Here is a 25,479-nt window from a genome sequence, read left to right as displayed (position 1 = left end):
CACATTTACTTTGAAGAGAAATTTGGCAATGTCTATAAGGCTAAATGTGTTTATTCTGTGATACACATCTTAAGTAACTAATGCAGTGAGCCCAATGCAGAAGAATGTTCCACTACGGTGTTGTAATACAGAAACTGGCAACAACTTCATGCCTTCAACTGGAGAACAGATGAATTAAGATAGTAAGATAGTTCGCGTAATTGAATACTGCTACACAGTACTAAAATTAATGAATGAAAGCTTCACATATAATTATACAATAATGAGTGAAAAAAAGAAAAGCTGTAGAATGAGCAAATATAAGGCTTAAAAATATATAAAACAGTACTAAAGAGTAGATGGTTTAGGTTATACACAGCGAAAGTACAACAACACAGGAATGACAAACATCAAATTTTGGATAATTGTTACCTCTGGAGGGGAGGAATGGCAATGTGATGTGGAAGTGGCAGAATGTTAAGATTTGACAAAAGTAGGTGCTGAGAACTTGGATATTCAGTATGTAATTCACTATACTAGAAATAGTACAGCCACAACCAACACACACATACACCTATTTAAGTCCAGAATGCTGTTTCAATAATACATTTTAGTGCCCCCTGAGGGGCAGATGCCATACTAGGAATTTGGGGTACAGGCATGAACAAGGCACAGTACCTCTCTTCAAGATAATATCACAGAAGCAGACTTGGCTCCTGATTAACTTTGTCACTGATGGCTAGGATCTGTTCTTTAATCAACGGGACTGAGACCCTTAAAAGTTCAACGAATGTTTCTGAGGTTTCAGACACCCACCACTGCCCTGCTTCCTTTACATTTCCCTTACAGAATGAAGATAATGGGCAGACAAACCATGACAATGATTACAGCATAAAACAAAGACAATTTCTACACAAATGTAGAAATTACTTTTATTATGTTAAAATATTCCTTAATAAGCTAGCAATTATTTATGTGGAGGAGCGCCCAGAAAACAGGTCCATGACTGAATTATCCTTGTCGTTGATTATAGAGATTCATGAATTACACACATAACACTATTCTCTGGAGTAGCTGCGAAGCTCTACGAGGCTGTGAGTTTGGAGGCGCTTCTCCCTGCCTGTTAAGCTGCTCCCATCACATCACGACAGGTTGGACATTATTTTTCTCTTTTGAATTAAATCTTTACAACAGTTTGAATGCTCTTTCCAGACCGCATCAGCTGAAAGGCTTTGTTAATTTCATCAAAAGACAGATTGTGAGTCACAAATTCATCAACTTTTATTTTTTTGGACATACATTCAGACACCAACTTTGGGATACTTTCTACACTCTTCCATCCTCCAAAGGCAGTTCCTTTCCATGTGCGACCTGTTACCAGCTGGAATGGACGAGTGGCAATTTCTTCACCTGAAGCAGCTACTCCAACCACCACGCTGACTCCCCAGCCCTTGTGATAAGCCTCAAGTGCTGCTCTCATGACCTTCACATTACCAATACATTCAAAGGAATAGTCCACTCCTCCCTCAGTCATCTCAATGAGCCCTTCCTGGATGGGTTTACTAAAACCCTGAGGGTTAATACATTCAGTGGCTCCAAACTCTTTGGCCCTTGCAAATTTATCTTTGTTGATGTCCACACCAATGATCCGGGATGCACCAGCCACTTTACAGCCCATGATAACTGCCAATCCAACTCCTCCCAGACCAAAGACGGCACAAACAGAGCCAGGCTCCACCTTGGCAGTGTTCACAGCAGCACCATCACCAGCTGAAATGCCACAACTTAGAAGGCAGAGTTTATCCAAAGGTGCTAAAGGATCTATTTTAGCAACAGAGATATCAGCTACAACTGTGTATTCAGAAAATGTGCTGGTTCCCGTGTAATGCAAAATTGTCTTTCCTTTGCAAGTAAATCTGCTGGTACCATCTGGCATTAATCCTTTCCCTTGAGTGACTCTTATCTTCTGGCAAAGGTTAGTTTTAGGATTTAGACAAAATTTGCATTCTCCACACTGTGGGATGTAAACTGGGATGACAGTGTCACCCGCCTTCAGCTTAGTAACTCCCTCGCCAACACTTTCCTCAATTCCAGCACCTTCATGTCCCAAGATCACTGGAAAACAACCCTCAGGATCAGCTACCCTCATGGTATAGGCGTCGGTGTGGCAAACCGCAGTGGCAATGATCTTGATTCGAACTTCATGAGCCTTTGGGGGTGCCACCTCTATATCCTCTATGGAGAGAGGCTTTCCAGCCTCCCAAGCAACTGCAGCCTTGCACTTCATAACCTGGTTCGCCATGTCCACGGATTCTGAAACTTATTTTCAGATTGTGTTGAATACAGAGACCAATTTTCAGAGAACTGAATTCTTAACATTATTGAATCTCCCAAACAATAAACACAGTATCTATCCCCATATATTTAGATCATTTAACATTTGTTTCAGCAACATTCTAGTGTTTCAGTACACAGAGAATGCACATCTTTCCTCAGATTTGTCCCTAATTATTTGAATGCTTTATAATACCATATATTTAAAATTTTCAATTTGATTCTTAATTTCTAACGTATAGAAATACAATTGAATTTTTATACTGACCCAATTGACTGCAACTTTGCAAAACGCAAACAATCGTTTTAATAACTTTTTTGTAGATTCCATAGGACTTTCTACATATATAGATGATCATCAGTATACCTCCTACAAATGTGGGAGGCACAGAAAAGTAGGACAATATTAATAAATTCATATATTTTAAAATCTCGATTTGTTTCGGCTCCTCACTTTGTCTGGACCTTGCTCAGAAGATCACAGATTGCCCGGTGAATTTCACGATCTATAAACTATACCATTAGTATAGTGCCTCATGGTTTCTCTGTCTCTCTCTCTCTCCCCTACTGAGACAGCCAGGTGGAAGAGGTTCCCAGAGAAACTCCAACCAGCCTGCGCACTGGGAAGAGTCCACACTGGGGTGGAGCCACAGAACTTTACATCCTTTGCAGTGGGGAGGATCCTGGCCCCTCCTTTTCTTGGGTGGAACTTGGAATTCAATCTGTGAGGCTGGAAACCCACTGGCAGAGAAACACATACTCTCGCTTTGCTAACAGTCTCTGTTTCCTCTTTTCTTCCTTTTCACCCAATAAAACCCTGCCTTACTCACCCTTCAAATTGTCTGCAAGCCTAATTTCTCGTGGCCGTGTGACAAGGACCCTGTCTTTAGCTGAACTACAGAAAAGTCCTGGAATGCTACCACCTGTTTTTCTCAGAGAAGAAAAATCACAGTCATGGTGACTTGCTTTCCTTTTATTTAGATAATTTCAACATAGGCCATTTTTTGATTCGAACTATTTCTCTTTAGTAGCATTTTTTCAAAGTGTGATGCAAGGATTCCAGTGAGTCCTCAAAACCTATTCTGTGGGTCTGTGAGATCAGATATCTTCGTAATACTAAGATGTTCTCTTTTTTTTTGTTTCTATCTGTCACAGATCTATAGTGCAGTTTTCCACTGGACACTTAAAGTGATTTTACACCAGATTGAATGCTTTCTCAGATATGAAGATCCAGCAGTCTCCTATTAAGTTGTATATTAAAGTAATTTGAGAATATGTAAAACAAGGGCAGTTCTCCCTATAACATTTTTTGTTGTTGTTTGGAAAATATTATTTTTTATCAAGATCATGTTACTTTTGTTAATAGATTATTTTTATTTTAAAATGAATTCATTTATAATTATTTTTAAACATTCTGATTTAATTTATTTTATGGTAAATATCCACAGATATAACCAGTGGTGTGCTGGAGCTAGCTTTCCTGGGCTTGTGAGAGCTAATTGTGCACATGTCTCTCCAATTGTTTGTTCAGTGATATCACATTGGTAGTCTGACATTGAAAATGGTAGAAGTATTGACATCACAACAATCAGTAAATACAGCAAATAAGGTTTGTTCACCCATTTCTTCCCCGAGAGCCTGTTGTTAAATATTTATCACATTACTGGATAAAACCCTCCTGATCAAAATGTCTTTCGATTCCTTGGAACAAAAAAGTTTGAGAACAATGACTCCATAGCCATCAGTGCAATGCCAGCTAATATCGGTTTGAAAAATATTAACTTTTATTAATAGAATATCTTTTTTACCAATTTTCAAACCTCTTTAGCAAATGTGTAGAAACATATGGGTCACATGCGAACATTGTTCCAAGCTTTGCTTTAAATCTATGCATGTCTATTGATCTGATACTGGGGAAATTCAACCACTAACACTATGGCTCTTCCAATAAAAGTTTTAGATGCTCATTTATTGATAGAACAAAAATCAAACAAACAAAAAGAATAAATCCACTACACTTCCCTAAGAAGAAAAGCAAAGGAAAGGACAAACCTGTTTTGTTGAATCTTTGCAGAGAATACAGAGATGTATTTTCTTTGTTCTAATACAATGGTACAAAACCAATCCATGCATTATTTTAGAGTGGCTGAGTCCTTTATTTAAAGTAATTATTCGCTAGAAAATAAAAACTATGAACTTTAATTTTAGTTCAATCGCCTACTAGATATTTGAACTAATTGACTCTTAGTGGCTAAATGACCTTGGCCAAGTTATCTGTACCAGTTGTAAAACTGGGATAATTGTACCAGTACTGTCCAAATCACAAGACTATTTTAAGTATCAAATGAAAAAATTAGTGTTAAAATACTTTGTATATAGGCCAGTGTTCTATAAATACATTACAAAATAAAACATTAATATATGCATAATGTTATAAAAACATAATGGAAAATATAAATCATATAAATACATATTTAAATAAGTAGGAGGCAATATTACCCAAATACATTTATTGATATATTAAAATTTTTGTTTTATTAATATAAAATTTACCTAGAATATTCAATATGTAATTCTCTTTTTTCTGTAAAAATTAAGAATAAATATTATGTTTTCTGTTTTCATTAAAATACAAAAAATAAGGGATTACATACCAACACATATCTACAGGTATTAGTACAAAAATAAATGTATGAACTTGTATTTATTGCTACACTTTTATTAGTAGTACAGAATGTCTTTTTTACAATAGTAGTCAAAGAGCTAAGATTAAATTGTAATCAAATTCTACTTATTGTGCATGCTAATAATCTTAAATATTTCATTTTTAAATGAACATTTAAGCATAAAGTTTCAAATATTGAAACTAATACAACTTGAAACTAATACAATGTTATCAGAAACTAGCACAGTGCAAGGAATTCATAGATTTATTAAATACTGAATTCCAAGTTGTTGAACTTGGGAATGAATCTGGATATACTACTTTATTATTATTTTTAAATGGGATTTTGAAGTATGGGTACTTTATATTCTGAGACAGCCAAATAAACATGCATTTTAAATTGGTAAGCTAAGGTTTACAACACTTACAATAAAACTCATTTTTCATGGGATGACAGTGGAGGAAATTGAAATCTGCTGCTCATTTTATAGCTGAACAAACTTCTAAGGGGTACATGTATTTGTATATTTTATGTGATTCCCTTTGTAAATAACTTGTTTAAGACTTTTGAGATTTAGCAATATGTAACAATGAATATGCATCTTATGAAGTGATATATTTTATTGTGATTCACTTAAATATTGTTTAACTTTAACTCTGTTTTTTACCTCCATTTCTATTACAGTTCTTTCAGTTGATTTTTTAGCTGCTGCTAAAATCCTACACAAAACATTAAATATCACCAAAGTTACAGTTTCAAATATTTATTATTGGTGTCAAACACATAAGACGCTGATGCCCAAAAAAAAATATTTGTAAATATCAATAGTCTTAATTGTTTAAGAAGTATATCACATTTTGACAAAATACACATTACTAATTTTGGGGGTCTAGTCTTTTACTGACAATCTTTCATTTTCTTATAGAAATTTATTTTAATTGGAAATACATTGAAATGTAGGCAATATGGAATATCCATTTACGTAGGTCAAATTATTCTTCATAATAATTTCAACCTTATATAATTGCAAATATATTATGCACACACAATTATGTACATAAATACGTACATTAAACTTATAGTGAGATTATAAAAACAACCAACATCTAATTACTCAATTTCACTACAAATTTTGAAAAACATCTGGTTTCATAAATCTAGCTCTTAATGTAAGGTGTTTAGCATTACTTTGTGTTTTTGGTGGTATTTAAACAGAACTTTTTTATAAGAAAATCAGTGATGAGAATAAATACAAATGAACTGCAACAATGCCTTTGTCATAAATGGTTCCCACTTTGTGTGATGTAGTCAAATTTTGCCTTAATTTTATTTTGATTTGCACCTTCAAAAGTAAATCTAGTAACAGTCAAAGAAATTTACTTAAATCAGACTGCAGTAGCACTTGTTTCCCAGAATACTTGTTATTTTTATTACAATTATAGTCATTATTTATCCTACATTGCTTGCAGTGTCTTTCCTACCACATTATTGCTGCTAGTAACTCTTACACTTCAGCTTGCTAATTAGTCTACTCAAACCATTCATCTCTTCTTCACCCTCTTGTCCAGTTGCTATTTTGTGGAGTGCACATTAATGATCTGTATCCATTATAGATTATACATCATAGAACTACTCTTTGTCCTTGTTAATTTAAGGTGCTGAGTTGGAGGACATAAGCAAATCTAATTAAAATTATTGATCATAGGTTTACCTGAGTTTTCTAACTTCAAATAACAAAATTTTGGTAATTTCACATTTGAATTATTATTGCAATATTTTAAGTGTACAATGAAAAGTACAGTCTTATAGATAATTTTTTAATGTAGTTTCAGATCAACTCCTCCAATTTCTAAGTATTTGATTGTGGACAAATTAACTTCCAGAAATTACAGTCCCCTTGTCTAAGAATGACTCAATAATGCCACTTCATTTACTATATTTAAGAGAAATAATTTGTTAAAGTTTTTACCATCCAGGTTAGCAAATATCAAATTCAAAATATGCTACTTTTATGATAAATATAGTTTAAAAGCACAGATTTTTTTAGTCCACATAGTAAAATGTAATGCCTTTTGCCATTATTAAGTGATTTTAAAATTTAATTGATGAAACATCTAAAAATATTTCAGAGCCTTTCTTTTCTAAATTAGAAAACAAACAAAAATAATCAAGTTAAAAATATTCCTAATCTCTAAACATTTATCAATTTATTAATTTCAAAAATATATCTGGGGTTCCTACAACATATTAGATATTGCACTTAACACTGTGGAAAAATAAGAAATAATTGTTGCCTCTGGTAAATCTACTGAGAAATTTATGATATAGTAAGGTAACACATTTCTTTTAGAAAAACTATTGTTTTCCATATTTATCAGATATCACTAGGACAGGAATAATAGCCACCTGGAATAGTAATAATTTACTATTCCACTCACTTTTATTTTTAATACCATTTCACATAAAAAATAATGTACACAAATAACTGGAAGACATCACTGTGACTGAGTCTAAATCTGAACAAACCTGGCCTTTAACTATTTCTTACATGTCATCACATAAAATATATTATTTTTGCTATTCTACATTAACTAATAAATTCTGAAACAATATCCCATAAAGAAATGTATATCTAAATACTTTTTCTTTATAAATATCTTGATTAATTTGCAATAACTGTGAACATAGAATTAATTATACTTTTTATTACAAATGTGCATCTTCTCTTGTATTGGAGATGAAGACTGCCTTCTAAGTTAACATTTGGATTTGAAGAAATCTATCATAAAAATTAACTGTAATTTGGTGTAACATATGTTGGTCTCTAAGTATGTTTCAAAACACAAATTACATGAAATACTAGAATTTCCTTAATGGAAATTCCAGTTAACAGTGTTCCAAATTGATAACTGAAATCAAAATTACATTATCATTGTCTTTCTTAATGCTTTTGATTGAGGAAAAACTGTGCATTGAATGTGGATGTAGATTATACTTCATCTTAAGTGGTAACTTGAATGAATTCAAGGCAGCCACTAAAAGCCTGTATTAGAGATATGTCTGAAGAAGAATTCAGTCAGCCATGTTAGAAACTACTCGCAATCAGTGATGTTGCCCTCAGGGATTTCTCTGATGAAGCATAGATAGCTATGCTTCATTTGTCCCTGGCACACATTCTTCTGGTATCATTATTTTGCTACTACAAGAGATTACTAACAGAAAAATAATGATACACTCTATTTTATGTTTTATGCTTTTCTATATTAAACTACATAAAACATGTCTACGGATACCACCCCTTCTCCTCTAGGTGACACCTTTCTATCTAGTTCCCACTGAAATATCCAAAATAAATCTCTTTTGGCAGTGTCTTGATTCATTTAGTTGCTCTGATTGTGCTAATGTCATGTTTCTGTTGCTATTTTTCAGTACATACTTCGAAATTTTTATGTATTATTATAAAAAAAAACCTCAGAAAGATAGATACAAAACCAGACAGCAGAGTATAGTTAAAGCCCATGTACCTGTTGGCTAGTTTTAGCAATTATTAACTCATAAACAGTCTGATATGTTTATACTCTATCCCATTCTTTACTCCATATTATTTTGGAGCAAATCCTAATTCCATGTGAAAAAAAAATAGTATCTACCTCTGAATGACAAAAGCACTAACATTTTGAAATACAACCCTAATACCGTTATCACTTGTAAAACTTAAAAAATCATAGTATTAAATATCCAAATGAATGTTCAAATTAATAAATATCTTACAAATGTTACATTTATAAGAGTTTTTTAAAGAAATCATAACCCAAATAAAGTTCATATTACAGTTGGTTGAACAGTATTATTAAAGCATTTTAAATTTATACATTTTTCCTCCATCTCTTACTTTTTGACTTTTTATAATTTATTTATTGTAGAAACCGAGTTACCCTCTCTATGGAGTTCACCAAAGTCTAAATTTTGGAAATTGTATCCCATGGTCAAGTTCACTTGTTTTTCTTTCCCCTGCATTTCCTGGAAATTAGCACTTATGTAGGGAGAATTAATCAAATTCAGATTCTATTCAGTAGGAAAGGGTAGAAAAATTACCTCCTAGGTATTGATTTTTCCACCAAAAGGCACATAATCATTCTGATGTCTTTGTTGTGATGTTAGCATTTCTTGAAACACAATGCCTGAATCCATGAATTCATTAGAAGTTACAAAATGATGGAATTAAAATTCTATTATTCCTTCTTAATTGTTTGGCTAGGATTATTCTATACAGAAGAACTTTCTTTCATCAAATACTTGCATACCCAGTGACACAGTTTATATAAGAAAGGCAGGATGCACTAATAAAAATTTAATATATTTCAATACATTGCAGTATGATTCCTATTAATAGTCCTCCCTGGAAGGGTTCTGTGGATGCAGATACTGAAATGGGCTTTGAAATGCAAAATATTGTTTAGCAATCAATAACTCTGAAGGAAAGTCAGAGAGCAGAATTGGGTGGAGGAAGAAGTAATCTCCACTGCAGATCCATCAAACCTCACTCAACCCAGTGGGAAGCTTTGAAGCAAATATTAGCTGTCAGAGTAGTCCCACATCATGACAAAATGGTTGGGTTTCTATACCCTCATCTCATCCAGGCATATCATGCAGGTTGCTCTGAGAAAGTCTATGTGACAATGGAGAAGGCATCTCTCTCCTGCTGAGGAAGATTCAGGAGGAGCTGGCCAGTGGAAACTGCTAATTATGATCCTTGAAAAAGGACAGCAGTTCCTTTTTTGAAGGGTATGGGCAATTCTAATGCATTTTAACTGTTGAGCTACTATCTTTAAAGTTCAACTCTATGGATTTTTTTTTTTAAATTGTCATGTGTCTATTACAGTTCCTTAAAACAAAGTTATCCCCGAAAAAGTCGGGTAAGAAAAAGTAATACTAGCATGTTCTAAAGTGTTAGGAACAGGAGCAACTCTTGGTATGTACATTCTATTGTTCTATAATTCATTAGCTTCTCTGTTTACGCCTCTATGCTGTTATGCTAATATGTCCTAACCCCTTGTTTAATTTCACGGATGTTATATCCTTTCTATTCTTTCTAGTAGAGGTCTTCTTATCTGAGAGTTTAGAAGTGAGGCACGCGCATGTCAAAGGACTTTGTTATACATATTACCCAACAGTCTCACATCTTACCACAGTTAAAATTTGTATTAAAAAAAAAGATCCTGGTTTATCCCTTTATGAATTGTTATATTCCTATAAATGTCAACCATAGCATTTTTACATCTTTTATGGTAGCTTTTTTCATTACTCACAAATACGTACACACACACACACACACACACACACACACATGCTTCTACTGTTTCCTCTTAACATTTCAAATGCTGTAAAAGTACATTTCCTGGAATCCTTTGATGCTGAGGTTCTGGGTATTGTTTAAGTTCTGACAATTTGTTCTACTTTTAGGAGATTAGTGGGCCAAAAGTGGAACTGCTTTGTTTTTTTCCCCCTTGCTGGCAACCACAGTCTTTCTTTTCTTTAAGGAATGTTTCTAGTGTCCTGGTATCACCTCAAGGGAGAGCAGGATGCAATTGTTAAGGGTTTTAGCAGCTTCCTGAATTCTGTATTGTTGGGTAGCCTTATATTTTCCCACCTTCCTGATTGTAGTGTGATGGGCAGCCAAATGGAAGGCCCATCCTAGAGTTTACTCCATCAGGCCTCCAATTATGGTTTGCCTATTAGATATATCTCTCTCTCTCTCTCTTGTTCTTTTCTTTCTTTCTTTTTTTTTTTTGCTTTAAAAGAACTAGAATGTTTGTAGCTTCTGCAACTAAATTCTTACCTATGCTCAAACTGTTGTAAAATAGACAAAAATACTTTCCTCTAAAAGAATATCAGATAGTGCATTATAGAAGACATCTATTATATTATATAGAAGCCAATGCACTTTAAATTGGATAATTTGACAAAGTATAGACAAATAGTATCTACCAAGGATTTTAAAATACTTCTTTTGCATTCTGGCCTTGAGCATCACACTGTACTTAAATGTATTCTTTTACTTTATTTTTTTACATTTTTGGTTAGTGATAGTTCAATTTTTAAAAATTGATCTCAGAAAATTTTTGTATGAAACCCCAAATTCTCAGAGGTTCAGCGGTCCCTATTAATTAAGTTTGCACCATCACGATTTTCCAAAAAGTTTCAAAAGCATTAGAACATACATTCAAATTAATATATTGAATTAGCAAGACATATGTAAATATTTTAGATTTGAAAACACAAAAAATGTATATAGTGTATTATAGAAAACTTGATGTGCCACTCATAATATTTACTGTATGCCACCTCAACAGTATCATTCAGATACCCAGTCCCATTAACTTATCATACAACTGAATAATTGGAGAAGGAAAGGAATGGAATATAGATCAGTGTTGAAGTTAAAAAAATAAATTAATAAATAAATAGAAATACATACGATAAACAAAACAGAATGATAGTAATATGTACGGCGTCCCAAGAAAGATTTTTAACTCAGTTTTGAGCATCTGAGGACTAGGAAAAAAATGAAACAAACAATCACATTTTTGATACAACGCAAGGAACTTTTGGAATTTCAGTCATTAAAAGAAGTCATTTCACAAAAGATATTCACAATTTAGTCTAGAAGAGAGACACTAAAATCTTTTAGAAACACAAGACAGATTTAAATGGTGTCTTAGTCCATTTGCATTGCTATAAAATAATACTTGAGGCTGGGTAATCTATAAAGAAAAGAAGTTTAACTCACGATTCTGCAGGCTGTACCAGAAGCATGGTGCCGGCATCTGCTTCCAGTGAGAGCCTCAGACTGTTTCTACTCATGATGGAAAGTGAAGGAGAGCCAACGCATGGTGAGAGAGGAAGGAAGGAAGAGAGAGGAAAGGGATAAACCAGGCTCTTTCTTTTAAATATAAATTTTAATTTAAATAGATTTACGGGTACAGATGTTTTTGGTTACCTAGATAAATTATATAGTGTGACGTCTGGGCTTTTAGTGTACCTATCATTTTAATAGGGTACATTATACACAATGGATAATTTTTCATCCCTTACCACTCTCATACCCTCTTCTGAGTCTTCAACGTCCATTACACCAATCCGTGTGCCCCTGTGTTACAGGAAAAGGGTCTGGATCCAGAACCCAAGAGCGGGTTCTTGGCTCTCTTGCAAGAAAGAATTCAGGGCTAGTCCACAGTGCAAAGTGAACGCAAGTTTATTAAAAAAGTCAAGGAATTAAAAAAAAATGGCTTCTCCATAGCCTCCCTCGGGGCTGCTGGTTGCCGATTTTTATGGTTATTTCTTGATGATATGCTAAATAAGGGGTGGATTATCCATGCCCCCTCTTTTTAGATCATAAAGGGTAACTTCCTGACGTTGCCATGGCATTTGTAAACTGTCATGGCGCTGGTGGGAGTGTAGCAATGAGGACCACCAGAGGTCACTCTCATTTCCATTTTCGTTTTGGTGGGTTTTGGCCAGCTCCTTTACTGCAGCCTGTTTTATCAGCAAGGACTTTATGACCTGTATTTTGTGCTGACCTCTTATCTCATCCTGTGACTTAGAATGCCTTAACCATCTGACAATGTGGCTCAGTAGATTTCAGCCTCATTTTACCCAGCTCCTATTTAAGATGGAGTTGCTCTGGTTCACACACCTCTGACACCTGTGTACCCATACCGTAGCTGCCACTTATAAGTGAGAATGTGTGGTATTTGGTTTTCCATTCCTGTGTGACTTAACTTAGGAAAATGGCCTCCACTTCCATCCAAGTTGCTGCAAAATACACTATTTCCTTCTTTTTTATGGCTCAGTAGTGTACAAGTGCAGATGTCCTTTTGATATAATGACTTTTTTCCTTTGGGTAGATACCCAGTGGTGAGATTGCTGGATCAAAGGGTAAATCTACTTTAATTCTTTGAGAAATCTCCATACTGTTTTCCAAAGAGATTGTGCTAATTTACATTCCCACCAACGTTGTATAAGCATTCCATTTTTACTGCACTATGCCAACACCTATTAATTTTTTTTTTTTACTTATTAATAATGGCCATTCTGACTGGGATAATATGGTGGTATCTCATTGCAGTTTTAATTTGCAGGATGTTTTGAACAATCAGATCTCTGGCGAGCTAATAGAGTCAGAGCTCCCTCATTACCATGAGAACGGCACTAAGCCATTCATGAAGGATGCAGTCCCATAACCCAAATCCCTCTCATTAGTCCGGATCTCAGATACCAGGGACCAAATTTCAGCATGATATCTGGAGGGGACAAATATGCAAACTATATCAAATTGGATATATAAAATATGTATGCAAATACTTCGAAGATAATAAGGGGGAATTAATCTAAATGTCAAGAGTAAAATCGCCTTTATCATTAAGATTTGCAGTTAGTTCAAAGTACATGGCTCCTGTCCTGTCTTCTGCTTTGCCTTTTTGTGAGCATTTATCCATTTATTTTTATCTCTTATCAGACTATCAGTATTTTGTGTAGCAGTAAGATGCCTTTCTAATTTCCCCTTACAAACTTGGGGGGTGTCACATGCGTCCATGTGAAGAGACCACCAAACAGGCTTTGTGTGAGCAACAAGGCTGTTTATTTCACCTGGGTGCACGCGGGTTGAGTCCAAAAAGAGAGTCAGCAAAGGGTGGTGGGATTATCATTAGTTCTTATAGGTTTTGGGATAGGCGGTGGAGTCAGGACCAATGTTTTGTGGGCAGGGGGTAGATCTCACAAAGTACATTCTCAAGGGTGGGGAGAATTACAAAGAACATTCTTAAGGGTGGGGGAGATTACAAAGAACCTTCTTAAGGGTGGGGGAGATTACAAAGTACATTGATCAGTTAGGGTGGGGCAGAAACAAATCACAATGGTGGAATGTCATCAGTTAAGGCTATTTTCACTTCTTTTGTGGATCTTCAGTTGCTTCAGGCCATCTGGATGTATACGTGCAGGTCACAGGGGATATGATGGTTTAGCTTGGGCTCAGAGGCCTGATGGGGTGGAATAACAATATAACATCTTTTAAAAAATAATTTTTAATTTTTATATTTTAAAATTGACAAAACTGTGTATATTTACCATACACAGCATGATGTTTTGAAGTATGTATAAATTGTGGAATGACTAAATCTAGCTAATCAACATATACATTACCTGACAGATTTATCATTTTTGTGGTGAGAACACTTATATCCACTCTCTTAACATTTTTCAAGAGTCTTAAAAGACTCTACTTACCATTACCATTTTTTAAATTTAATTTGAATATAGAAACCTGTAAAACAAAATGTTTTTCTTGCCAAACCATGTATATTGAATTACTTTTATATTCTATGATTTAAAACATTTGAAGGCAAAAAAAAAAAAAAACACTTCCACGTATCAACTAATATTTTTAAAGGCTATAGTACCTCATATACAATATTAATCACATAAAAAAGCTTAGATGCATAAAATAAGAAGACATTCGTGTTTAATATACGTGTATTTGTTTACTTTCTAGCTTGTTTTGTTTTGAGACGGAGTCTGGCTCTGTCACCCAGGCTGGAGTGCAGTGGCGCAATCTCGGCTCACTGAAACCTCCGCCTCCCGGGTTCACGCCATTCTCCTGCCTCAGCCTCCGGAGTAGCTGGGACTACAGGCGCCCGCCACCAAGCCCGGCTAATTTTTTGTATTTTTTAGTAGAGACGGGGTTTCACCATGCTAGCCAGTATGGTCTCAGTCTCCTGACCTTGTGATCTGCCCACCTCGGCCTGCCAAAGTGCTGGGATTACAGGCCTGACCCGCTGCGCCTAGCCTACTCTCTAGTTTCAACTACACAAACCCCAAGAGATTTCTGACAAAAGAATGTCTTAAGTCTATTTCTTTCTAAGTGAGAATGGAGGGGAATGCATGCCTGTTTACAAATCTACAGCCATTTTATTGCACACTGCATGTAATGCATTGTGTAGGTTCTTGTTTAAAATTATTCTTCTGACTTCACTAAATAATAATTGTTTGAAATTACATTAGAAAATATTCAACTTCCCTTGCAATTCTTAGCAGTATTTAGTACATAATTCTATTTTCCTAAATCTAGTTACTCTGAGCTAAGAAAGTATAGGAAGCTCTGGTTGTTATAGCCAGTGGTTAGGGAGTGACATTTACTAAAGCAACACATAACAAACTGAATTCAGTGACTTCTAAAGAGATGGGTGCTTCTCTCTCTCACAAAGTGGCAGAGAGATGTCTAAAACCCCTTCTCCATAGCACAGAAGCACAGATCAAAGACTGAAAGATGAAATCCATTGATTAACACAGGTAAAATGCAGAAGAATGGAAGTCATTCTGGATAGAATGGGCTTATATCAGGAATATCTACAAAAACAGTAAAAGAATGAATATATTCCAGATTTGAATGTACCTTTATGTTAGTATATTGAGAAGATCTGCACAGACTAAACATTTTCTTCAATAGGTATGAAACTGCAGATTTAAAAGTCAATCCAACTAACCCATTCTGCATAAAACATGGAGCATATAAAGGGAAGAATTATGTCCAGAATCACTGTATTTTCTATTTAAATAATTTTAGGCAAGGGTATCTGTAATTACTAAAATCCGGAAGAAAATAGCTGAAGTAAATGTATAGTATTTACAATTTTATACATACATGCTTACATGCCCCTCATACACAGGGAGTATTTTATATATTTTCAAAGTAACACTTTAATAGCACTTAACATTTTATATTTAAATTCGAGTTTGAAAAAAATGTATGCCTAAACTTAATTCAAATATTATATGAATTAACATTCGTTAGGCAGGAATATCATCACCCCTACTCTGCCTGAAGAAATTACGGAAGATGGATCTTCGTCCTCTGCAACCCTTAGGATTAAGGGTTATCTTGTAAAAGGGAGGAGGGAAATGTTAGAGGCGTTTCAACCGCAGCAACTCCATCTTGAATAGGAGCTGGGTAAAATGAGGCTGAGACCTACTGGGCTGCATTATCAGGTGGCTAAGGCATTCTAAGTCACAGAATGAGATTAGAGGTGGGCATAAGATACAGATCATAAAGACCTTGCTGATAAAACAGGTTGCAGTAAAGAAACAGGCAAAACCCCACCAAAACTGAACCCGGGGCAAGCTGAGATCCCTCCACTGCTCTCCAGCCTGGGCGACAGAGCAAGACTCCGTCTCAAAAAAAAAAAAAACCGCCAAAACCAAGATGGCGATGAAAGTGATCTCTGGTTGTCCTCACTGCTACACTCGCACCAGTGACATGACTGTTTATAAATGCCATTGAAACAACAGAACACAGGAAGTTACCCTAGATGGTCTAAAAAGGGGAAGCATGTTTAGCGTATCATCAAGAAATAACCAAAAAATAGGCAACCAGCAGCTCTCAGGGCTGCTCTGTGTATGGAGTAGTCATTCTTTTGTTCCTTTACTTTCTTAATAAACTTCCTCTTGAGATATATATATATATATTTCAAAGCAAAAATATATATAATATGGGACACCTAAAAGGAACATTTCACAGAATGATTACTTAACAAGAATTATTACTATCTGAGGATTCTGCAAGTATAGTTTGATAAAAGACATAAGAGAATACATTGACTCAAATAGACAGTGCACAAATTAGTTTAATGAGTCAATGGATGAATGAATAGAAATATATAATTTGGCATAATAGAAAAATCTTTGCATTGATTTCATTCAACTTTTCACAAATACTTGTTAAGCTGCTACTTACAAACTTCAAAACATCACCCTCAATGTTTCTTTTCAAGGTAAACTTGACACTTTAATAATGAGTGTAAAATTATTTTTCAAAAGAAACTGTGGGTAAAGAGAAGACTGTGAAAAAGTGATATTTTGGCCACGTCTTTATTACTGTATGATTTTGTAAAAACACTCAAAGACGTCTCAAATGAATATAATGGGAGACCGAAGTTTTTCTGATTTTTTCAAAAATATACCAATTGATATTTTTTGTGTTTCTGAACCATTTGTTAAAACTATAAAAATGCTATATGATCTGATTAGTTTTCAGAAATACCTCATTGGGCCCAGTGAAGTGGCTCATGCCTGTAATCCTAGCACTTTGTGAGGCCAAGGAGGGAGGATCATTTGAGTCCAGGAGTTCAAGAGCCCTGGCAACAAAGCAAGACCCTGTCTCTACGAAAAATAAAAAAAATTAACAAGGTGTGGTGGCCAGTACCTGTAATTCCAGCTACTTGCAAGGCTGAGGTGGTAGGATCGCTTGAACTTGGGAGGTCAAGACTGCAGTAAGCTAGTGATTGCCCCACTGCACTCAGCCTGGGCAACAGACTGAGACCCTGTCTCAGTCTCAAAAGGAAAAAGAAAAGAAGAAAAAGAAAAAGGAAAAAGAAAGAAAGAAAAAGAAAAAAGGAAAAAAAACCTCACTGGTATTAAATGAGTGGAAATTTACCAGCTAAATTACAACATAGTTTTTACATATTTGGCAGATATGATTGTAAAATGCCTATTATGAAATTTACGGTTAACAGACCATTTAAAAAATATGGTCTACATAGCCTTTTCAACCACAGCATTCATTAAAACTATGCATTTAAATAAAATGAATAAAAAAATTTTTTTACAAATAATTTCTAATATGAGCAAAGACAGGGAGTATAATTATAAAATAAAAATATTTTGGAAATACACTTATGCAAGTGGTACAATGTATATTAGGTTTGTGTACACATGAATACATATTATATAATTAAATATATATATATATATATTTGGCTTGTGTGCTAGAAAATTAGTTGATAGGAGTAAATAACCAAAACTTTGGAGACCACAGGACTAATATGTAAACCAAATATTTTCAGGAGGCAAATTTATATATATAATATATTAACTCTTATACCATGAAAAAGTAGACTGATTTTACACACAAGTATTCTAAGTACCTGTGATAAACTTAGGAGGTAAGGAGGTCAAATAATGTGCTTCAAGGAGACTCTTTCAGGCAGCCTGAAAGCAATGGGGTATCAGGGCAGACAGCTGGGAAACAATGGTTGCTGACAGTACCAGCTGGCATTCAACAACCAGAAAAAGAATGGTTTATATGTTTCAAGAACAACAAACTGAAAGTATTAATATAGAGACCTAATAGAAGGCAGGTAGGCAGGGTTTGGTCTTTGATGGAGTCTCCCTGAGTATTCAGTACAGTACACATAAAACACAGGGAAAGATTACAAATTATAGAGTTTTAGTTTTCACCTTTTAACTCAGTTAAAGAAAGAAACCCAACCTGTGACCTTTAATTGTTTTAAGTTAACTTGCAGTTGGGAAAGAATTGTCCATAGGTTTTTAGAAATATTAGTAGTAAAATGTAGTAAAATGTAAACATTAGTAGTAAAATGTAATTTAAATAAACCTTTTTCTCCTTTCCTTTTTGAAAGCAGACATTAATTTCCTAAAGTGGTGAAATTCTATATTATAGAGATCTATTTTGAATGAAAATCAGTAACCACAGAACATCAAGGAAGTTTTGCCATCTTCTCTACCTAATGCAATTTTATTACAATCTCATGTAATGAAAATAACACTAGATGCTGAACTCTGTAATCTCAATAAATTATTTAAATAAAGTTTAGGTATTACACATGTAAGAGTTCAGTTGTGGGTATTCCTGGTTGGATGGATCTCCTCTAAGTGGTGACACAGGAACCCAGGTTTCTGTCGTCTTGTGGTTCCACAATCTTCAACATGTCTCCAAATAGCACCATGGGAAGGGGAATCCACACTGAGTCAGACAGAAGTCAAGAAGTGGAGAAACATGTTTGAGAATATCTCTGGGTCAAGCTTGAAGTGAGCTCATCCTTGTTATCCACATTTATTTGACTAGAAATTAATCATTGGCCAAATCTAACTGTAGGTGGCTGGGAAATATTTACATTTATAAACAGGAACAATAAACGGCCTTGGTGATCAGCTAGCTGCCTTTTCTTAACATTCTTAACATCTATTAAAACAGATTTATTTTTCCATAATATATTAAATATTTTGAGTCTTATGAAATAACTAAGTATATAGTAAGGGCTCTGAAAATTTGTTTTTAGTGCCTAAAATGTTTTAATTTATTTAAATTTTTTTTGAGTGGATGTGCTCTATCATTTTAACTACCAACTCTTCTAATTTGTTCCACTCTGTTTTTGCAATCTTATTATAAAATACATTTTAATCATCTTAAAATCGGTGTATTTAGAGTATTATTTTCTAATCAAACATTGTATATGACCTCAACTTTTCTCAAAACTCAAAAAGTGATTGTGTTAGTGTTTCTGGTCTGCCATAATCACAGACTGGGTGGAATAAACAGTAGAAGTTTATTTACTCAAGTTCTCCCAGCCCAAAGTCCAAGATCAAGGTTCTGGCCAGTTTGGTTTTTGGTGGGGCTTTCTTTGTGGGTTGCAGACAGCTGCATTCTCACTGTGTGCTCACATGAGCATTCCTTGGTACTTATAAATGGAGAGAGAGAGAAAGCAAGCAAGTATAAGCAATGGAAGGCACTGGCTCTCCGATCTGTCTTACAAACACCAATCCTATTACATCAGAAGCCCACTGTTATGAAGATAATTACTTTCTTAGAAGCCCATCTACAAATACAGCCATATTGGGGTTGGGGTTTCAACATATGAATTTGGGGGACACAAACATTCAGTCCATAACAGTCCTGAATTCATACAAAATGATCTTCTAAAATACATATTGATATTTGTATACTTCCAAGTAAACCTTAATGGGAAATAATTTTGTATGCCATTCATATTGTGAATTACTGAACATTTTTAAGTGAGCAAAGCAAGTTATTTTCTTGACAGCTTTATGAAATTTACCCTAAATTTTGTTGTTTTCACTACATACTAGTAATTTCCTATATGCAAAATGTACAAATCATTTCTTCATTTCCCTGGCATCGCCAATGAAATATTTCCAGTGAAAGGGAAAAAAAAACATTGCTTTATTTACAAAATATCCCTTATAATTTTCATTATTTTTCTGCTTTTGGAAACTTCAAGTGGTTGCAAAATATAGGCAATATTGCACATATTGATTCTAATAGTGTGGCTACCAAACCTTACCTAATCTTCTAGGTCCTGTATTTTCTCCTTTTAAAACTATAGTACCAACTACATAGTCTCTAATGCTTTCCCAGCTCTAAAAACATTGGTAAAGGGCGGACTTTTTGTACTGTAGCACTCTATAGAACCAAAATTAAAATTAAAATAACTAATTTTTCAGAAAAGTACTTCCATAAAAAGGTATGTATAAAGATGAAAAGGAAACTTTTTGAAATAGTTTGATTCAATATTCATCCTGTAATTAAGCTTCTGAAACCTTAGATTCTGGTGTTATTAAAGTGTTGAACAGTATCTTTTTCTGCAAGTCAGAGGATATGTGTCTCCTCAAAGAACAGAGAAGCAGAGCTAATAGAGGTGTGTTTTACAGAACACTTTTCAGTGTTAATACCAAGGAATACTTTCACAGAACGCTTGGAAGCCCATGACCACTATAGAAATCCACCTTTTGCCTCTCATTGAAGAGTTAGAGTAAGGACTTTTCTTTTTTTTCTCATCTACATTCTCTCCCACCCAAAGGGTGAAACTTAGGTAGTTCTTCAGAAAAATTGAAAGCATTTCTTGTAACTTATACAAAATTAGTTTTTCTATATAATTGGTTATCTCCCAGATAAAATAAGAAGCATCAAAGTTTATAGGTAGAATAAATTTTAATATAAAATATTACAGGTGATTAATATAAACAATAAAACTAGAAATAATGATAATTAATGTGCTATATGCAAATATGTTTAATTTTTCTATCTCACTTAAAAAAGTTAAGTTTTTTAAGTTAGATAGAAACTTTAAAATAATTGCCTTGTTAATTAATGCCTAGTTCGTTTAAAAATCATTTAATCACTAAGGCTATAGCTTGAATCAGTAACACTTTCCCCCCAGATTCTCTGGTCAGTGATGTCAACTCTTCATTCCATTTGGCCACATTGAAAAAAAAAAAAAAAGGAAAAGAAAAAAAGCATGAAGTGAAAATTTTCTATTTTGGTGGATATTTCTTGACGCCAGATTGGTTTCATGGGGAAATAGATGACAGCATGTTATTCTCAACTAGAATGGATTTCTATCTATTTTTAGATGATTTTAGATCCAGAGAAAATGGTATTAGCATTTTCTCTAATACCATAACCACATTAGCTTTCTAAGCAAACATGGTGTCACCTGTGAACACTTGGGGGAGTCTTACTAACTTATCGTTGAGAGGTATAGCAACTCTTTCTGATAGCTGTCCTGATTGTTATGGATAATGATTTAATACATTTTAAGATTTTAGAGAACTATTAGTAAAGCAGGATCCACAGAAAAGTGTTTCTGGTTGTTAATTATGCCTTCAGGGATGTAAAGGCACCAGCATTTGTTAACTATGTGGTTGAAGAAATAAATCCCACTCTAAGGTGCCTATGTTGGCAGTTTTATCCAGAATATACACTTCTATTTTCTGATCTTTAAAAAAAGAGAGAGAGAAAAAAATTCATAATAAGGTAGAAGTTATTTCTATCTCATAAAATAGCTTATAAATATCTAAGATATTAAATTGTATAAAGCTCTGTTTATGATACATCAACGGCAAATGACAAAAATTGAATAAATAGGTCTGAATTATCTGATAATTTCATGTATAACTACATGAATTTTTAATCTCACTTTTGTCACATGATTTCATTATCTAATTGAAAGGGAAGTTGTCATTTGATATATTTAGGATGTTTGTCCCCTCCAAATCTCATGTTGAAATGTGATTCCCAGTGTTAGAGGTGGGACCTGGTGGGACGTGTTTGGGTCATAGGGATGGATTCCTCATAAATGACTTGGTGCCCTCCTGATAGTAATAAGTTAGTTCCCACTCAATTAGTTCACATGAGAGCAGGTGGTTTCAAAGAGCCTGGCACCATTCTTGCTCCCTCTCTCACCACGTGAGATACTGGCTCCCTCTTTGCCTTCCGACATAATTGGAAGCTTCCAGAGGCTTCAAGAGAAGCAGATACCAGTACTATGATTCCTGTACAGTTTGCAAAGTCATGATCCAAAATAAACCTCTTTTATTTACAAATTACCCAGCCTCAGGTTTTCCTTTATTGTGACACAAAACTCACCATTGCTTTTCTTCTCTACTACAGCGAAGGACACCATCTTTTTCATAGACAAAGAGTAATTCACCTTCCAACTCACCAATCTACATATATTACACCTTCAGACAAAATATGTAATTTTAAAAATCCCTATTGGCATAGGTTTATAAACTATGGTCAATTTAAACCAATTAAAGGCTTTAAGTGGTCCTATTTTCCAAATATAACATATAAAACTGAATCAGAAACAAAGGGTCATTTTAACAATGTGTAAAAATTGAAATATAAATTTTAAAAAATCTTAATTACCAAAAAAGCAAATAATCACATGTATTTAGAGATGTCTCCTACCCTATTTGGATTTCTGTTATTTATTTTTATTCACTGTTGTCACTGCCATCAATTTTGTCATTGCCATCATCATTATCACTATCACCATCTAATATTTTACTGTACTCTTCTTGTGAAATCAGCACTGAGACAGGCACTTTGTTAAACATTGAGTCATGAAATCTTCCCAACCACCTGAAAGTAGATGTTATTATTTCCAAGGTAAAAAAAAGAAAAATAACACATGTAAAATGTAGATAGTTTGCAAATGCAATAAAACACCTTGGATTTAAATTGAGGTTTTTAAAATTCATATCGAATTGCTTTCTACTGCACCATGCTGATCTCTAAGACTACTTAGAGTTCTATAGATACGTAACATGTTGAAATTAAATTTAGTGTGTTTGTCTTCATCAAGTTTTAATTGCGCCTATGCCATCGGCATTCTCTTTTTCTCATTTTTGACTTTTTGTTATTCCATGCTATCTTGTACTTTAATATTGCCTTCCATCTTCTCTGACTTAATGATTGATAGAAAAGCCTTAAAAAGGTGTAGTTTTTAATATTTTGCCATCTCTCTAAATGATGTAAAGTCTTCAGCAAATGATTTAAACTTTTAAGCTTTAGTTTACTCATAATTAAAATACTGTCTATTCTGTGCTCCTCAGAGTGACCACAATTCCCTCGCTTCTCATTGGAGTGACAGTGTTGATAGGGAAAACCTGAAGGAATTATGAGGATATTTCTGTTTTCAATCATAGCACCATACCTTCTTATGAAATGTACTTTTTTCCTCAAGCTGTCAACACTCCATGTCAGCCTCCTTCCTGATGTGTTAGCATGAAAAGATAATGGAAATATAGAAGCCATGTTTATCAATCATTGACTAGATGCCTTATGGGAGATGCAGCTGTGATTGCCCTTTGGTGGTACTAATGAAGTTGTGAATAGCAAAGAAAATGTATATGTGAAAACAGTTTACAAATAAAACGACTACTGAAGGACAGAGCAATATATGTTATAATATATATTATGTAATTATAATCTGATATTACATATTAATACAGTAATACTTATCTAATATATATTTTACATATAATGTACTGTCTACTTCATATATAATATACAATGTATTGTCATATATTATTTCTTACAAACAGCTCATAGTGGTAATTTTAATGTATAAAATAACAAAATAGCATTTTTTTTTTGTACAGCATTAAAAAAATAAGGACTAGGCCTTTAAGCCTGAAGGGTGGCTTAAAGCCAGGAATTTGAGGCTAGCCTGGACGACAGAGTGAGATCCCATCTCTACAACAACAACAAAAAATATTTAGCTAGGCACGGTGGCACCTGCCTATAGTTCTAGCTACTGGGGAGGCTGAGGTGAGAGGATCACTTGAGTACAAGAGTCTAAGGCGGTAGTGGTCTATGATCACTCCCCTACACTCCAGCCTGGGCAACAGAATGAGACCCCATTGGCTTAAAAATTAATAAAATAATAATACAATGTTTAAAATTGAGGTCTAAAGGAAAATATAACTCTCCATAGAATTATGCTAGAACTTGGTAGATGTATATTGAAAGAGCCCGTTTTCCTCAGCCTAGTTTAACTTGAATCTCTGCATCCAGTGTTGACATATCCAGAATAATGTGTAAGCTAAACTTGCATTGAAAGGATATCAAAGGATAGAATGGGTTAATGTTTTGTCCAAATATCTTATTTGAGAAGAAAAGATAGTTTCATGTCTTCTAAGTTCCATCATCCAGCTAAAGCCAGTTGAGTTTGATAATACAATTGGGCTTCTACCCCAGTAATCTAACTTCATTTCAGATCTGAATCATGGCTGTGGCAGTTCTGAATTATAGCTCATTTTATTAGAGTGTTGATACACTGACTAAATCTATACAATCCTCTTTTTCACTGACTAGTTCTGCTCCACATGGATAAAAATGGTACAAACAATGTGAGAGCTTCCAGAAACAAAAGACTACCATTGTGCTGAAATTTATTCTCGAAGATGTTTTCTATTGAACATGATAGTTCTGTTTCACCACTGACACTAGGTCTGCTGGTTTTCCCCTCCCTCAACGTACACACCAAAGTTTTAGTATTTTTACAAATTGAGTTCCGTTACCACCTTTTTCTTTCCTATCTATGTGTTTCTGCATCCCAATTTGCTCCATATCTGAGCCTGAAGATCCAGGTTCAGTACATATAACATGATTCTTTTCATATTTAACTTTCATATTAAAATGATTTTAATATTAAATAAGTATTTAAAATGTTATACAAAAAGGACATAATGAACAACATTTTAATACAACTCTGAAATGTTGTTTTGATGTTTACTGAACATATTTAGAAATTATGTAGTACAAATGCTTCTTCTCCAACATTTAATTTTTGAAACATATTTTTAAATGATAAGAGCAAAAATTTTCTATGGTAGAATCATAGCAATTTATGTCATACCACATGAAGTAAAGGATATTTAACCTTGTTGTGAGAAGCTCACTATTAAGATTAGGAAATAGTACTGCAATTTTGAAATGAAAATTTCACTTGAAATTTTCCTTATACATTTTAGCCATGATTATTATATCATATTTATTGAATGCTACAGTTAAATATGACATTATGCAGCAAATTTAACTGAATCCCTTTTTTATATGTCCACCCTGTCAATAATCATGTAAAGCACCAGGCATGGCACTATAGAGAGTAAAGATACTCTCTTGGAGAGTATAGTAGGAGTATATAGAGTGTAAAGTAGGAATTAGCACATAAGACCAGATATTATTTAAGTGCATGCATAATAGACACAAAAATATAAGCTCAAAACTGAGACACAGCTAAAGTGACTTGGGGAGTCAGAGGAGAGCTCAGGTCCGTCCCAGCGATTAAGAAACACTCTGCGCATGAGAGAGCATTGAAGACCCCTTGAGAAGCAG

The 25,479-nt window shown here is 34.2% G+C and overlaps 1 protein-coding gene across 1 annotated transcript; it reads right to left on the bottom strand.

Moving 5' to 3' along the window:
* Nucleotides 1-1,029: 1,029 nt before the first annotated feature.
* On the bottom strand, nt 1,030-2,287 carry LOC129534225 (alcohol dehydrogenase class-3-like). Its single transcript, XM_055390584.2, has one exon. It carries the CDS (start codon nt 2,279-2,281, stop codon nt 1,157-1,159), a length of 1,125 nt encoding a protein of 374 aa, XP_055246559.1. The 5' UTR covers nt 2,282-2,287; the 3' UTR covers nt 1,030-1,156.
* Between the last annotated feature and the right edge of the window lie 23,192 nt (nt 2,288-25,479).

This window comes from Gorilla gorilla, chromosome 5, assembly GCF_029281585.2.
Source record: "Gorilla gorilla gorilla isolate KB3781 chromosome 5, NHGRI_mGorGor1-v2.1_pri, whole genome shotgun sequence".
In the NCBI taxonomy this organism is placed as follows: domain Eukaryota; kingdom Metazoa; phylum Chordata; class Mammalia; order Primates; family Hominidae; genus Gorilla; species Gorilla gorilla.
The sequence above is the reverse complement of the archived record's forward strand: the minus strand, read 5'-3'. Positions and strand labels throughout refer to the sequence as shown.

Coding starts and splice junctions, on each gene's coding strand:
- LOC129534225 (XM_055390584.2), bottom strand. CDS start 2,281: ATGGCGAACCAGGTTATGAAGTGCAAGGCTGCAGTTGCTTGGGAGGCT.